General features: G+C 40.4%; 1 protein-coding gene across 2 annotated transcripts in view; it reads right to left on the bottom strand.

Moving 5' to 3' along the window:
• Positions 1-252: 252 nt before the first annotated feature.
• The window catches only part of Arhgap18 (Rho GTPase activating protein 18), a 163100-nt gene continuing 145335 nt past the window's right edge, over positions 253-18017 (bottom strand). For both annotated transcript variants that reach the window (XM_004651216.3, XM_045159220.1), the window contains exons 13-15: positions 6378-6502; positions 2879-2940; positions 253-2026 (exon numbers count right to left, since the gene is read on the bottom strand). In XM_004651216.3, coding sequence (XP_004651273.1) covers positions 1935-2026; positions 2879-2940; positions 6378-6502 — 279 coding nt within the window. In that variant the 3' untranslated portion in view covers positions 253-1934. The remainder of the gene's footprint in view (positions 2027-2878; positions 2941-6377; positions 6503-18017) is intronic.

Below are 18017 nucleotides of genomic sequence, written 5' to 3'. Positions count from 1 at the left end.
GAAACAGAATTAAATATGTTTTGAAAGCTCTAAAGGACAGAAATTTGCATAAGAGAAAAAAAACCTAAGGAAAATAAGTTTGCATCTCTCACATGGCATCCAGATTTAAAAATTACCTAGGAACACAGAAGTAATATAATAGATGTGACTTTTATTTAAAACGAAATAGTCTGTTAATTAAAATTAATTTTCAAAGACCAAGATAGACTGTTGAACACACTGGGTTAAAAAAATAATAACTCCAAGAGAAGATAATTTAGAAAAAGGCATTTAATTATAAAATTTCTTTAAATAAAAAAGAGCAATGGCACGAATCACCACAGTTATTGACGTGAGCACATCCGCAGGCAACTGTTACAATTATACACCGGGATTCTGACCATTCCCTTCCTCAACACAGTAGCATCAAGAGCTTCAGAGAACGTGTCTTTTCCCCTAAGGAACCACCCACAGTGTCAGGAACACAGCTGGTGCAGCATCATTCACACCACCTTTTCATATGACACTCTCACCTCATGAAATACTGACCGTCTCTCTTCCTTTCTCTTATTTACAGTACAGAGGTTCATTTCTTGTCACAGTGTGGTCTATGCATTTCAATCCCTGGGAAGAGTATTTTCACAACTTTTTAATAAACGGACTCTGATTACTTAAAAGGAGCACACAAAGGCTTGTTCACATGACTGTCATACCCACAGTACTAAACTCTTCCAGTAGACTTAGGAACAAAAAAAGAAAGAAAAAGGAAAAGAAAAAGAAAGAAATTCCATTTTCAGAATGCATTCTGCATCCACTAACAGATTATGCTATGATGCATATTTAAAACGCTAACACAATGAGGAGAGTTAGCTGTGACTTCTTGGATTCCATTTGATGACCACAATTTACACAAAGTGATTGGCTTTCACTCCATGGTTATAGGCAACTCAGTTATGCCAAATGGATCTACATTATTTCTTCTGAGTATATGTGCATGTAATGTTCCAGTAAGAACTGGCAGTTCCTGACAGTTCTATTTTGATCATGGAGACTGCTCTCTGTATGTATGTCACACACTGACAGTACCAATCACTGCATGACATACAGTAAGATGGAATTGCTTAGACAAAGGACTCAAAACCATGAACACCAATGTTCCAGTTACAAGAATACTGCTGAGTTCTGGCTCTGTCTTAATGCATGCCATCTCTGTAAGTTGCCATATCTGGAATTTACTATCCTTTCTTGATTCAAAGGCAAACATTACTGAGAAAAGGTGAAGACAAAGAAGAGAGATAGCAATCTTGAATTTTAAATACAACAAAACCTCACTGGAAACTTGACATTGCTAACTAGATTAGTAAATAGTATGTTCATACCTTTAATTTACAGGGGATATAGCTCAGTATTGTAGAGCTCTTGCCTAGCACATACTCCATTCCCAGTACTATCCACACACAAAAAATTTGTGGAGTAATTCATATTAAAAAAAAAAAATGGACAGGTGTGGTGGTTCAAGCCTTTAATCCCAGCACTAAGGAGACCAAGGTAGGAGGATAGCTGTGAGTTCAAGGCCAGCCTGAGACAACATAACACATATCAAGCCAGCCTGGGCTAGAGCAAGACCTTACCCTCAAACAAACAAAACAATGAAAAAGAGGAAAAAAAAGAAAGAAAACAAAAAATGATAGTCCTATCTGGACACATTTCAGAGTACATGAAAATACTCCACAATTTAGCCCCTTTCTTCTCCAGAAATGCTTGCTTTCTAGGAATGATAAGTAATGAAATTCTGGCAGCAGCACCAATCTGTAATTTTGGAAGGCTTGTGAGTGTCACTTCTTAACAGTCGGGTACAGTTGAGTAATAAGAATCATATTATGTCTTTATTTACACACTTGGCCCAGTAAGGATGACTATGCCAGTCCTCTCTGCTTAACTGGCACCTCAGTCTTCTACAGTGGCTTGGGCTTAATGACCCACTCGGCATTTGGGTTGAGCTGATACAAGTCCGTCATGTATGTGTTGTCATCCAGACAGCGCTCCCCTGTAAAGAACATGCGATATCACCTTAGCACAGGCAGTGGAGGGGGATACAGTTTCAAAATTAATCCCAATAGTTTATAATCTCAAATTTCAAAATGTCTCTCCTCTTTCTCTGTTTCTCATGACAATATTCAGAGTTGGCAAAAGCATTGGAAAAGTCAATTTGGTAATTGTTCTCTAAATAAATAGGGTTCAAATTAAATTAGGAGACTGAAAATGCTCTGTGTAATGGACTTTTAAATGCTTCATTAAAATCTGACTCGCCTTTATGAAGCATGGCAGTAGTTCTGAATTCACCTAAGAAACCACACTGAATTCTCGAAATCTAACAATAAAATGAGAAATCAAGTGTGCTGTGTGGCTGGAGATGGCTTAGCTGGCACAGTACTTGTCTTGCAAGTAGGAGGACCTGAATTCAATCCCTAGTATGCAAATCAAATATCTGCACTTGCTGACCTGTCTCTGTAATCCCAGGGCTAGGGAGGTGAAGACAACCTTGCTGGCCAGCCAGTCTAGCCTACTTGGGGAGCTCCAATGAGACTTTTTTTTTTAAGGTGGATGTAGCTTGAGGTTGTCCTCTGGCTTTCACACACAGGCATGTGTACACAGATATACATGCACAAAAAAGGCGGGAGGGGATATCCAATGTGCTGAGGTTGAATGCAGAGGACATTTGAACAGAGCTCAAGTGGTACTGGGGAGAAAGGTTAGAACTGAACAAATCCACAATATTCAGAAACTAAGATGTTATATTTACTTCAGCTTCCTTTTTTCCCCATCCAAAGATATAAATAACAACCACTGTCAATGTCAAATCAGCATATGAAATGAAAAGGGAAGAAAATGTGCTTACCAATATTCCCTCCAATTTCATACAGGAAGACGTCCCCCTTCTTGAGAGTCTGGGCAGCCCCACTATCAGGGACAAAACAAATGTATTAGTTGTCTCATCAAACAGCTTGCAAGTAAATCACTTTAACATGTCAGGGGAATTCAAGCTAGCCTAGAAAATTCATAACTTAGACACACTGTAATTATCTACACATTTGTATTTCCCCATCTGTTAAATGTGCCAAACAGGTAATAAAAATATCACACCTGTAAATTAAACAAATGAACCACCTATCTTAAGGCAAAATAAATCAATTCCTAAATTTGTAAAAAAAAATGAAAAAATTAAGATTTTTACCTGCCTGTTAGATTATTCATATGATTATCTACTTTGTATAGGGGTCAAGTATCCATTTCAGTTTTTTCATTATATTTATTGGGTAAGTATTTGTCATGGAACTGCTGTGTTGACAACCCTAATCATGTACAAAATGAATGTAAAAAATCAAACATAATGCACAGACCTCGCCAATTGGTCATTCAGACTTGGAGGATGCATGCTATCCCAAAATCTCATTTATGACTTCATGAACAATTAATTTCACCCAGTATGTAGCATTTCTACATATATTCTTCAAAGATTCAAGTTTTCTTCATAATAAAGAAATGACAAATGTTGGGGCTGGAGAGGTTACTCAGAAGTTAAGGCACTTGCTTGAAAAGCCTACAAGCCCAGGGTTGATACCCCAGCATCGACACAGAGACAGATGCAGAAAGTGATACTACATGTGGAGTTCATCTTCAGTGGCTAGAGGCCCTGGTGTGCCTATGCTCTCTCTCTCTCTATTTCTGTCTTTAAGAAAAAAAGGAATGATGAATGATGAAGGCTATAAATACATTTGCCCTGATTCTGCCTTTTAACTCCCTGGAGTAGACTGGGATGCATGGGAGACTGCTGACACAGGCCCAGAAGACACACTTGGGCGTTACGAGAAAAAGATTTGACTTGTACTTGAGTTATAGAAATACAGGGCCCAGCAGAGCTCTTTACCCAGCCAGTTGATGGTTAATCTGGCTAACCTGTCTTCTCTGCCAATCCCATGTTCATCTCACAACATAAGCCCCTCATGCTTGTGTTCCACCTGGTATACTCCAACAAAGAGTCACTACTGCGATAAAAAAATCCCACTGAATGTGGTAAGACTTAGTTTTTAAAATTCTGGTCAGGTATTGATTTCAGAATGTTCCTCAAGTTTCTATATGGTGGCTTCATTTTACAGAAACCTGGCTGAGCTTTCATACAAAATTGACAAATTCATAATTACTGCAAAAGCATAAACACTTTATCAAAGCCTGGTGAATGAATGTGTACTTATACTTTTTGTCACTCATGTGTTCAGTGGAAAAAAGTAGGAGATAATAAAGACAAAGTAAGCTTTCCAACTACCCCCAAACAGGTGGAATATAAACAAAAGACACATAGGAATGCAAAAGAAGGAAAAAATATATACAGGTATACAAAGCATTTATTGAAGACCTCACCTGTAGTGTAGTCCAGACTCATAATGACAAACATCATGGTTATCTTTATTTATTTAAAAACTATAAAGGAAGTCCTATGATGTTCCACACTTACAAATGAGGAATGATAAAAGCCAGCCTATGAAGAAGCTGGAATAACATTTGAACACTTGAGTCCAGATTGAAATATGAAGGAATGGTCTAAGGTCTGGAAATCCAATGGGAAGAGAAGGTTACCTGACTTTCTGTGGTAGGAAAAGGGAAAAGGTAGAAGAGGGGCCCACTCCAGGGAGCAGCAAAACCTTATATTATAAAAGCATGGCTAGCACAAAAGGCAATGTGCAGTGAGCGATGGTCACAAAGCTTATGCTTTCTGTGACAACATACCAAGGAGTTTTTCATGCTGTACCTTAAATACCAACATCCCAGTTGGACATACTGCACAATCTCATAATGAGATATTATCAGCAAAATGAGTGAGGGAGAGAACAAGAGCAATGAGCACTGGGGGCCTGAAAGAACTGCTGTGACCTCAAGTCAGATCTTCAGAGTTATGTTCTGGGAGGCATGGGGCATGTTCTTGCAGTGAAGAGCACAAAAGTAGGTTTGTGTCTACAAGTCAATATGGGGAGTAGAGAGGAAGTAGACTAACTTCATTGTGTTTGATGTGCCTTATAAGGAACAATGATATAAGAAATATCAACTGGTTCCAGGCCCCCCAATCATGGAAAATCCAACTGCCTGGGACTTGACACCATGCAATTTCACCTTCTCCCAGACCTCCTTAGCCAGTGTGGAGAGTGGCCATGGGTTGCCTTTAATTACAGAAACCATAGGTTCAAAATCCCAGATCTGTGTCCTAGGGGAAATACATTTCTTGGCTGATCTCACCTTTCCAAATGTAAAACAGAAGAAATGATAGCACTTACTTCAGAGTGCTACTGCAGGAAAGGCTATGCTGCTGGGAGCTGAGTTATTAGTTATTACCAAAATATCTCCTCCTTCCCTACCACCATCTGTGAGCTGTAAGGAATCACCTTTTCTCCCAATGTACAAACCCTGAGGTGGGGGGTGGGGGTGGGCAATACTTTAAGGTTTGTAACATCTAGCAGAGGACATTAAACGGATCAGAAACATTTAATACTTGAGTTACTGTGCTCAAATTGGAGAAGTATACACAGAAATCCTGACTGAAGTCCCCAGTGTTAGACTGAGACCAAACCCAGTGAAAGACCACAATGGAGTATTTATAAAGAGACTAATGGCATAGATGTCCTTTAAGAATTTTAATTTTAGAGTAGAAATAGGGGGAGGTCAATAAACATGACACTACACATAAATAAGAAATTACAGGATAAGAAGTGAAAACTCCATATATTCATTAGCACCCCCATTCAGGACAGGATGTGTGGGAAAACACAGACAGTATTATAGGGACTCTTGACCACCTCTTTCTTAAGACAGAGTGGTGAGGTTTGGTGGTTTCTAATGAGGACAGTCTGTTCTTTCCCTGTGACATCAGAGCTCAAGGGACTTGGTGTCCTCTCAGTTGTCCAGGGTTTCTGCTTTTAAATCGGAACATTTCTTTCTTCTGCATTAAGCTTCATAGAAAAGTATGTCTTGTCTTTGTTTGAATATCACTGTGTCCTAATTAGCTATCGTCGTAACAGCCTACAAACAGTAATTAACCTTTGTCCAATGTGTGCTGGAAGCATCAATGAGTGTGATCTCCTTTGTCAAGAACATGGAAAATTTAAAGAAATGCTCACTAGCACATGCCGATGGAGACAGCATCAACCCAAGCACCTCTAACAAACTGAACTCATTCATTCCAAGAGTCTAATTACCAGGTCTGTTCTCTTCTTCTGGGAAAACAAACATTTTAAGTACTTCACAGCACTCAATAGGGGAGGAAAGAAGGAAGGGAGGGAGGAAAAGAGGGGAAGAGAGAGAAAGATGCAAGTGAGGTGTCCCACAGAATAATTACAACAGGCCTCTACCTTTCCTGGCTGAGAAACCTGGCGAGTACATCACTGGCTTTCAGTTCTTCAGTTAGCTGTATTGCCATGGAAACTTTGGAAAGATGGGGAGCTTGCACTCGAATCACTCCCTGAGGAACGTCAGCCTGCAAAGCAATAATGACACTGGAACAAAGCTGGCAGCAGCTGGAACATGTGACTCTGTTCAATGCATTACATGGTAAGTGTGCTTAACTACTACGCATTTTACTTCACTGCATAAAAACCTTAACTACTGTATAATGTAATTTGCTAAATTACATCAAACCTCAAATATCCTCTTAATGGTGATAGGGGAACTTTACAATGCCGGTGCAGTAATGCTTAATTATTTTTAAAGATGTAAAGAATGACAGCAATAACCATTACTGCCATATTAAGTGCTGATTTCTGAGTGTTATCTAGGAGAGTGTGCTTCTTCATGTAGCAATTTATGAAAGTGAGTGAGAAGGAAGTCACTCAGGGCTCGGGCTATGTGTGCATTTGAAAATATTTCTGCATATTCACATAATTTCCTCCAAATTTTCTATCTCTGCATGTCAAAAACAAAAAGAAACATACTTTGGTAATGTATTTGTATTGTCTCTGCTTCCCACTTGATCAATGAGCTTGCAGTTTTGACTACACTCTTAAGCTTAAGATGACTGACTCTAAGTCCTTCGCCTGTGGATTTGAAGGACATTTTATAAATTTGGAAGTTTCACATCAAACATGTGAAGGTTTGTAATATCCAAATGTCAGCTACAGCATATAAAAAGATAGGCTGAATTAATTCCTAAGTGGTTTTGCTAAAATAAATACTAATTTATTATTTATAACCATATGTCTTAAACAGACTTTATAACAGCATGCACAAATTATGTTTAAAGATAATTCTTTAAATACTACAAATACTTTACTTAATTCAACCAAAATTTACCAGAATCTACTGAGTACCAAAGCTAGGTCTACTTACTAAGTAGATAAGAAAGATACAAGTCCTTTATCATACAATATTACTGTTGTGTCCATAAAATCACATTTTTAGGTAGGTGTGGTCTTGTACTTCTTTTGTTTTTTAACATAATGCATGACCATACCACAGAAAACACCCAATATAATTTCTTTGTAACTTCAACAAAAATATGCCATTGGCTAGTCATGGAGGCACTTATCTTTAATCTCAGCACTTAGAAGACAGAGGTAGTAGGATAGCTGTGAGTTCAAGGCCAGCTTGAAACTACATAGTGAATTGCAGGTCAGCCTGGGCTAAAGGGAGACCCTACCTTAAAAGCTCAATAAAAATGTAGGTTCCCCCTAAAAATTTAAAATTGCTTCTTAGTAACAAGGGAGATTTCATTGGAGAATAGACAAAACAAGAAACAAGACTGTAGAAATATACCTGGGAAATATGGGCACCCACCTCCCCAATTCCAAATCATGTCCAGAACCCTCAAATCCAGCCTCAACCCTTGGCTTAGGGTTTCTTTCTTTCTTTCTTTCTTTCTTTCTTTCTTTCTTTCTTTCTTTTAAACTTTCACTTTGGGGTTAGGTGCTTTGACTTCAGGACCTCATTTCTCAGCATACTTTGACCTTGACACAACCTTGCCCCTAGAGCACAAGCCTGCTTCACCTTTTTCCTGGACTCTACGCCAGACTACTTTCATCTGTAACATGGTAGAAAGTAAGCTGCTGCTTACATGCAGGGACATGTCCTGCAACAGTGGTTTTTTTTTTTTTTTTTTTTTTTTTCCCTCTCAGAGCAGTTACAAATGGTAAAGCACAACTTGGGGACTGAATGCACTTCTCCCTTGGGCCACTCTACCTGCAGGCTTCTGCCTCAACTATTGGTTTCTTTCACTGAAAATGTGTGTATGTGGGTGGGGGGGGGGTGGTACTGACACCTTGGTGTAGAGAGAAAGCTGTAATAGCAACACTTGAAATCGTGAGACTGTCTCCATGACATCTATTCACCTGTACACACAGTAAAGGCAATAATACTAGCATTTTGACTTAACATAGTCCATCATTACTAGAATATTGCATTGGGCCCTGAATAGCAGGGTAGGGTTGCATATAACCATATATTTATGGTGATGATAAAGTTAGGAAATCCTGGTTTGTTCATCATGCCAACTACATTTACATACATATTTATTTTAATGAAAGAAATGGTAATAAAATTGCTCTCATTTTTTACCCAGCCCCAGAATATCAAAATGAAGCCAAATCTATGATAACACTTATGGAGAACAAGATAGATTTTGATATATGAAATGTACACAACAAATATGTTACAAACCAAAATAATCCAGGAAAATATTATCATGGGCAGTTTAAAGATAGAGCTACCTCATGCTACTTCCTGCCTTTTCTTCCATTATTACTTGTGGTCTATTCTACAGCTTATATGAAAAATCTAGTCAAAATTCACTAAAAACATTCATTCTATACTATCTATGTAGGTTCTATCCTCCTTAGATATTTCTCTTTATACTTTTTTTTAATCATTTACTAATTTGCAAGCAGAGATAGAGAGAAGACAGAAAAGAGAAAGTGGGCACATCAGGGCCTCTAGCCACTGCAAGTGAACTCCAGATACATGTGACACTCTGTGCATCTGGTCTTATGTGGGTACTGGGGAATGGAATCCAGGCTGTTAGGTTTAGTAAGAAAGCCACTTAACTGCTGAGCCATCTCTTCAGCCTGCTTCTCAATATTTCTCAGCTACCCCTGTTTCAAGGCTCAGCTCAGACACCTCAGGTTCCATGAAGCCTACAGTTTCATGATCCACATCAGCCAAAAGAATGTGGAACTTTCTACTGTAACTTTTCTGATATCTGTGTCCTAGCTATGCACCACATTATCTGAGTCATACTGGTAGCCACCCACCAACTGATTAAATGAATCATTCAGCATTTTTTTTTGTGTGTTTTTTTTTTAAAGTAAAAACAATGGGTTCATGGTAGTAAAATTTCTCTAGAGTGAAAAGAAGGTACACCAACATGGATTTTCTTATTTAAAAAAATCACCTTAGACACATTGCTTAAATCATCTCTCTCACTTGCTATTCCTCCTCAAACCTGGAATAGAATAGAAGAGAAGAGAAGGAGGTGTGCAGAGAAGGAGTAACAGTTCCTATAAGAAGAGCACCAGCCATTCATTCCAGCAGGCAGCCAAGGAGAAAGGGCAAGGTCCTTACACCAGCATATACCTGTTTGAGAACATTGCTGCTCTCATCCTGAGAATTGGCAGGAAGAAATGAAGGCCTATGCTAACAAGATCTGAGGCCTAGCTCTTCCAGATGAGTTCATAGAATGTGTGGTCCCACACTTGGGAGCCATACTTTCTCAAAAACCATCACACTGAGTTTCAGTGGGGTGTCAGACTTCCAAGAGAAAACCACACATGAAACACAAATTCATCTTCCTCATAGGAGTTTGAAAAGAGCTTTAACAGACACATACCACATTTTGCCAAATTTGGAATGGCATGGGTGTTCTCCCACAGCTTCCTTCTGGCTGTGGACAAAAACATTCTGGGGCTGGGTAGATAGTTTAGTAGTTAAGGCACTTTCCCGCGAAGCCTAAGGACCCAGGTTTGATTTCCAAGTTCCCACAAAAGCTAGATGCACAAGGTGGCACATACCTTGTAGTAGCTGGAAGCCCTGATACACCCATTCTATGTGCCTCTTCTTCTCTCTTCTCCCTCTCTCCCAAATAAATAAGTCAATAAAAATATTGGGGCTGGAGAGATGGTTTAGCGATAAAGGAACTTGCTTATGAAGCCTAAGGACCCATGTTTGACTCTTCAGATCCCACATACTCCAGATGTACAAAAAGATGCAAGCTCACAAGTTTGCAAGCACACAAGGTTGCAAGTACATCCAAGGTAGTGCACATGTCTGGAGTTCTACTGCAGTGCCATGACATGCCAATTCTTTCTCTCTTTCACTCATTAAAAAAAAGAACAAAAAAGGCCAGTCTGTTGGGCTTGCCTCAAAAAAAAAAAAAAAACAATATATACATACACACACACACACACACACACACACACACACAAAAAAAAAAAAAAAAAAAAAACATTTCCCACATGTGTTGCCCTTCATGGACAGGGGATGAAGTCAGGCTAGCTTGAACTCAGTGTTAACCTTTCCCAAACTATAAGCTTTAAGACAAAAAAAGTTGACTCGGGGCTGGAGAGATGGTTTAGCGGTTAAGCACTTGCCTGTGAAGCCTAAGGACCCCAGTTCGAGGCTCGGTTCCCCAGGACCCATGTTAGCCAGATGCACAAGGGGGTGCATGCATCTGGAGTTCGTTTGCAGTGGCTGGAGGCCCTGGCGCACCCATTCTCTGTCTACCTGCCTATTTCTGTATCTCTCTCTCTCTCAAGTAAGTAAATAAAAATAAAAAAAATATTTTAAAAAAAGTTGACTCATTTCAGGTACAGGGGCAAATTTATCAAAAGACAACCAGCAAGCAGCATATGACACTTTCCCAAGTTGACTGTGGACATTCTTTGGCAGCTAACAAACTTGTCATCAGCGTGTGTGATTCATATCTGAGACCAAGAAGTGTCAGCTTGTTTACTAAAACCCATCCAAGTTCTCCCAACAGTACAGAGCCTAACAGTCTGTCCTCATGTGAATTCGCCACACCCTTTATACCTTTGCAGAAGAAGTTAGTTTGCCCGGTACATGGTAAATTAAAGGCAGAGGACTTAGAAGTTGTTTCTGAAAAGTTTTTTGCTCAGCATATTAACAAGGGAGGCCAAGGGATATTTCCATAGAGATGATATGATATGATATGATATGATACCTGTGCCCACATCTTAGTGGTGCAGACAAGCACAAGGGAGAACCAGACTCATGCTGTATCAAATATGAACGTTATTAGTTTACTAATTACATTGGGCTGCCAAGCTCAGAGATGACACAGATGCCTCATCATTAAGCCAAACAGTCTGCTCTTAATTTAAGGCATAACAATAGCTGAATCCATACACAGTATAATTTATCTGACCTTCATATTTCATGCTTTGGCCTAACAGCTGGAATACTGCTTGCTACATCGTTTAGGCGGGGAATAGGAATGTTTCTTACTTACGAGCCAAAGTTATGTGTTGTGCAGCAGGTCTGAGGTAGACAACCTGGTTAACATACCATTAAAGTTCAGTCACCAAGGATTTTACAACATAAAGACTGTAGAATGTTGGGCTTGGAGAGATTGCTCAGCAGTTAAGGCACTTGCCTATAAAGCCTCAATTCACCAGTACCTATGTGTGGTGGTTGGAGTCAGGTGTCCCCCATAAACTTAGGTGCTCTGAATGCTCGGTTCCCAGCTGATGGAGATTTGTGAATTAATGCCCCCTGGAGGGAGTGTATTGATGGGGGGGGGCATGTTTATGGGTGTTATAGCCAGTTTTCCATGCTAGTATTTGGCACACTCTCCTGTTGCAATTATCCACCTTATGTTGGCCAGGGGGTGTTGTTCACCCTCTGCTTATGCCATTGTTTTCCCCTGCCATCATGGAGCTTCCCCTCGAGCCTATGTGCCAAAATAAATCCTTTTTTCCCCAAAAGCTGCTCTTGATTTGGTGATTTCTACCAGCAATGTGAACCTGACTGTAATAGTAAATGGTACTGAGGTGTGGGATTGCTGCTAGATACCTGACTGTGTGGCTTTGGCCTTTGGTAGCTGATTTTCAAGAGGAATGTGGGAGGATTTGAAACCTTGGCCTAAGAGATGCCTTGCACTGCTGTAAGTACAGCTTGATGGACTATTCTGGTCAGAGTTGGAAGACCTGAATGCATTAACAACTATGGACTGTGAGGTTTGGCTTATGAGGGTGAGAAAGAGCTTTGCTTGGACTGGGCTAGCAGTTTGTGTGGGGCTTGCTATTATGTCAGTGTCCTGAATAGTTGTTCAGGGTTGCTTTGTATGGAAATGAACTGTGTGAACAGAGGAATATGGCATTGAAAGAAAAATCTTTGGGTGAACTGCTGACTGTTCAGCTGCAATTGAGATTACAACCTTTGATACTGGGCCAGCTGACCTGTACTGGGGCAATAGGAAGAATATAGATTCTTCTGAAGGGGCCTGAGTGCTCAAGGAGTGTCCTGTTCTTCAAAGTCTGTTTTATTCCCTCTGGATTAGGAAACTGGCACCCTACCTGCTATTGTGGAGTATAAGAAATGCAGAAGAGGGCCACTGAGTTTGCAACACTGTCTTGTGGTTTGGAAATGGCCATGGGCAGTATGAAGCAGGTTTACTGGATGCCTACATGGAGACCCCATGGGGCCATGAGGATGAATTGTGGATTGCAGTGGAGACCCAGTGGGGATGCTGGGACCACAGTATAGCTGCTAAGGAAAGCTGCCGGCCCCAGAAGTTTTCCAGAACTGGGAGTAGCCTAGCTGGAGGGGTGGAATTGGAATATCAGACTTGCTGCTGGTTAGAATTAATTGGACTTTGTCACTCACTAAAGTTGCTAGACTTGGAGCTAGAGTTTGGTATTTGACCTATTTAAATCATGCTTGAGTATTTCTTTGCTATGCCCATGCCATCTTTTGCAGTATGAATGTTTATTCTGTGCCATTATGGTTTGGGGGGGAATTTTTGGACTATGGGGATGTATGAACATCATTGGAATTGATAAAAACTTTGGGGACTTTTAAAGTTGGACTGAATGCATTGTATTTTACATCATGTATGGATATCAGTTTATGAGGGCCAGGGGCAGAATGTGATGGTTTGATTCAGGTGTCCCCATAAACATGTTCTGAATGCTAGGTTCCCAGCTGATGGAGATTTGGGAATTAATGCCTCATGGAGACAGTGTATTGTTGGGGGCAGGTTTATGGGTATTATAGCCAGTTTCCCTATGCCAGGGTTTGGCACACTCTCCTATTGCTATGGTTCACCTTATGTTGGCCAGGGGGTGATGTCCACCCTCTGCCCATGCCATCATCTTCCCTGCCATCATGGAACTTCCCCTTGAGTCTGTAAGCCAAAATAAATCCTTTTTTTTTTCCCCAAAAGCTGTTCTTGGTCAGGTGATTTCTACCAACAATGTGAACCTGACTGCAACAAGCTAGATGCACAGAATGATGCATGCTGGAGTTAGTGTGCAGGAGCCAGAGGCCCTGGCATGCTCATTCTCATTCTCTCACCCTCTCTCTCTCTCTCTCTCTCTCTCTCTCTCTCCCCCCCCCTCCTTTCCCCCTCCCTCCTTCTCCTCTTATAAACCAATAAGAACTTAAAAAATAATGTAGAATGTTAATTTATATATGCAAAGACCATTGTAACAGAAAATGATCTCACATAGTTTATATATCAAACTAAAGTGTAGTTTAAGAAATATTATTTTATTTCCTGTTTGCTTAAATAATCTATGATTCCTGTGGGGTTTTTCTTTTTGTCAGATGTAAATACTGTACTCCTTGTATTTTTTTTTAACATATTTTTTTTAAATTTATTTATTTATTTGAGAGCGACAGACACAGAGAGAAAGACAGATAGAGGGAGAGAGAAAGAATGGGCACGCCAGGGCTTCCAGCCTCTGCTAACGAACTCCAGATGCGTGCGCCCCCTTGTGCATCTGGCTAACGTGGGACCTGGGGAACCGAGCCTCGAACCGGGGTCCTTAGGCTTCACAGGCAAGCGCTTAGCCACTAAGCCATCTCTCCAGCCCAGTCCTTGTATTTTTATACTCTAAAAATTTATGGTAAAACCTTTAGAAGAGACATGAATTTCTTTTTATTTCATCAAAAGTCCATTTAAATGTTTAAGGCTGTAGAAAACCCTTTTATCTTTAAAGCAGCAAATTAAAAATGGAACTTACTTAAAACAAAGCTCAGATATAATACTCATCTTATAAAATTAAATAAGGGTATTTTAGTAAGGTATTTCTTTTTAAAATAAACAGCACACCAATCAGCCTGGTCTGAACTGATGATAGAGGATAATGGATGATATGTGTAGATGGGATCCTCTACTGCTTTGAACTATCTGTGGTCTGACTCTAATGTTGTTTGTGTTATCACAGTGCCTTAACCATTTATCCAACTCATAGATGCAGAGAACTTTAAAGAAGGGCATTGAACAACTTGAAGTCAGTCATCACTTCACAACATTCTGATAGTTTTCTTTTTACATATTTTATGAACTATTAATAATCAGAAAGAAACAAGATTTTGTACTTGACGTTTTAATTTCATTTTCCACATGGGTCTCCAAGTTAATCCATTTTCAGACCCAAAGCAGAATACTGAGATGATACCTGTGGCGATGTTACGTGGCAAGGGCTGCTAAATGAAACCAAGGGGGTATGTGGAAGTGTGCTGTGGTTCGAGCATGTGAATGTGCCCACAAACCACTCAAGTCTACATGGCACAGCAAATTCCAGATCCTTTGGCAGCAGCAAGAAACTTTTTATCCAAGTTCCTAAGCATGAAACCCTCATAAGACTATTCTAGAGCTTTTGGAAAAATCTTACAAACATTCCAAAACTTGAGTTCCTCCACGTGAAATCACTGTGTGGCACTAGGCCATACAGAATTCCTCCTAAAGTTAACAGCACCATGAGAGATTTTGTTTCCTGGATCAATGAGCTCACAAGTGGTGAGCAAGATGGTGTAGTTCACACTCCCACCATCTCTCTGAGACCACGCACTCTCACAAGAGTGCAGCCTCCCTCTTGGAGGAAAGCCAGAGTGGCAGAGGAAAGACCACAGAAACCAACGCCTACATTAGAATGTACAGCCCAAGAGATTCAGCAACTCAGAACTGGGTGAGCTGCAAAGCCCCTCTCCCTACATTCTCACAAGACAGAGATGTAGTCTAAGGTCATCACAGATGAAATACTGGATGTCTGATTTCTCTAAAAATATGAAAAGGTGTTGGGGTCGGGGGAGATGTGGAAAACAGGATGGAACTAGAGCCAAAAAAAAATATGTATTTGGTGCAGGGGTCCATTTATTGCTTCTATTTGAGTGTTTGCTTCTAAAGATACAAACTGGGATATAGCTCTATGGTAACTCATCTGCCTACGTAGCATGCATGAGGCCCTGGGTTTGAAACCCAGTCCCCTTCAAAACAAAGTCTATTGGGGTTGCAAAAATGGTTTGGTAGTTACGGTGCTTGCTTGCAAAGCCTAACCATCTGGGTTTGATTCTCCAGTACCCACATAAAGCCAGATGCAGTGATACATGCATCTGGAGTTCATTTGCAGCTGCTGGAGGCCCTGGCATGCCCATATTCTCTCTTTCTCTCTCCTTGCAAATAAATAAGTGGAATGAATAAATAAATCTATCATATAATTAAATACTTAGGTGAATATACTTGTACCAAATTGAGGAGGAAAATGCCCTTCTACTTGTAAGTACTACATACCCTAGGAGATTCTCACTGGACCAAAGAGTGGCTTAGTCATGCTTTTGGGGTTTTGTTTTGTTTTGTTTTTGAATTATGCTACATATGCTTCTATTGCAAACTTCTGATTAATGGTTAAAAACTATCAATGTTATCCTATTTCATCATTTTATAAAAGGAACTGAAGCCAAGAAAGAGAAGAGGACCTATCACATGCACTGGCGTCCGCAGCTACGTCCTCAGTCCTGTGACTTCGAGTGTGTGTGGGTTTACAGTGCGCGTGAGAGACGGGCAGAGACAGAAAGAAAGATAGAAAGGCTATCCCAACAAGTTAAAGGATATAAAATCAGGAAGTGGTTATTTCTGATGGTCTAAAATTATGTCATTTTCCCCCATTTCATCATGATATAACAGATAAGACATTAGTACTTGGGAATGTTTACATTTGTATCAAATAGTTAAAACATTACAGCCATTAGAAATATTTGTTTTATTCGGTAATTAGGCTCAAACTAATAATTCAAGCATATCTTAGTGACACAAACACATGATTATGCTATGCAGTTAGCTTTAATAGCATATGAAGTATTTGAACTATATATATAAACTCGGTGAATTTTCATGATCTCTGAGCTCTCTTATATTGTTCCATCCTTGCCAGTCTTACTTCTTTGATGGTGACTGGCTGCGCTTTGGGGGCACTCCAACGGACCACTGAATGTGAACGTCCAAGATCTTTACCCACTGTCTGCCTCTCCCTCCCTGCAGCACTTGGTTTTTGTAAGTTTGCCCTTCCTGGCTGGGTTCCCTAGTGTGCATTCTTCACTCTCTTCTATTAACTCCTTTATTCCCTTCAGGGGCTCACCACATAGACACTGGCATGCCACAGAGATCTACTTTCTCACTGCACACATGCGCCTTGTGTGATAGGACACACTCTATGGTCTCGACTACAACAATTAGGCTAATCCTAAAGCGAGCCTGCAGTCCTGGGTACTCCCCGAACTTCATTTCCATGTGGCAGCTATCACACAGCCATGCAAGATGTCAAAAGTTACTGTAGGGCTGGACAGATGGCTTAGCAGTTAAGATGTTTGTCTGCCAAGGCTAAGGACCCAGGTTTGATTTTCTAGTACCCACATTGGCCAGATGCACATGGTGGCACATGCACCTGGAGTTTGTTTGCAGTGGCTAGAGGCCCTGAGGCACCCTTTCTTTCTTTCTCTCTCTCAAATAAGTTAAAAAGAGTTATTGCAGGGCTGGAGAGATGGCTTAGTGGTTAAGCACTTGCCTGTGAAGCCTAAGGACCCCGGTTCGAGGCTCGGTTCCCCAGGTCCCACGTTAGCCAGATGCACAAGGGGGCGCACGCGTCTGGAGTTCGTTTGCACAGGCTGGAAGCCCTGGCGTGCCCATTCTCTCTCTCTCCCTCTGTCTTTCTCTCTGTGTCTGTCGCTCTCAAATAAATAAATAAAAAAATTTTAAAAAAAAGTTATTGCATTTCCAATCCATTCCTTTGTACTTAATGCTTTACTTTGCACATTAAGTCAACAAAGAAAGTCTGTGTTTATCTATGATTATTCTCCTAAACTCCTCACATTCAACTAGTATCAATATCTTGTGAATCCTCCTTGCTCTTGTGCAAAACTTCTTTCACTTTTTATCTGGGTCTTGTCTCCATGGCAGGACTACTTAAGGGCCACCAAGCAATCATTCTACAACAACGGTGGTCTGTGTCATTACTGGTACCAAGACAATGAACGTAGGGCATGGGTATCCATCCCTTTTAGAGGGTAATCTGTAATCTCTGAAGAAGTAAAGGACAATAGTCAAGAATACATGGATCCTAAAGTCACACAGTTGGTTTCGAATTTCAGCACCACTATTTCCTTTCTAGAGAACCCTACGACTATGGATGCCCACTCCTTTCATCTGAGAAAAGTTAAGATATTCCATTATAAATATTATATATTTGTAAAATGTTTAGCTTTGTGTCTGAAAAACATCATCATTGAGGATGGAGAGATGGCTTAGTGGTTAAGGTACTTGCATGCAAAGCCTAAAGACTCATGTTTGACTCTGTAGGTCCCATGTAAGCCAGATGCCAATGACACAAGTGCACAATGTTGCATGCAGGAACAAGGGGGTACACATGTCTGGAGTTTGACTGTAGTGGCAGGAGGACCTGGTGTACCAATCCTCCCTCCCTCCCTTCCTCTCCTCCCCTCTCTCCCCCCACTTCTTTTTCTCTTGCATAAAAGAAGACAGTCTGAGG

This window comes from Jaculus jaculus, chromosome 9 (genome assembly GCF_020740685.1).
Source record: "Jaculus jaculus isolate mJacJac1 chromosome 9, mJacJac1.mat.Y.cur, whole genome shotgun sequence".
NCBI lineage: Eukaryota > Metazoa > Chordata > Mammalia > Rodentia > Dipodidae > Jaculus > Jaculus jaculus.
Note: the sequence above shows the minus strand (reverse complement) of the source record. Positions and strands in the feature narration are given on the sequence as shown.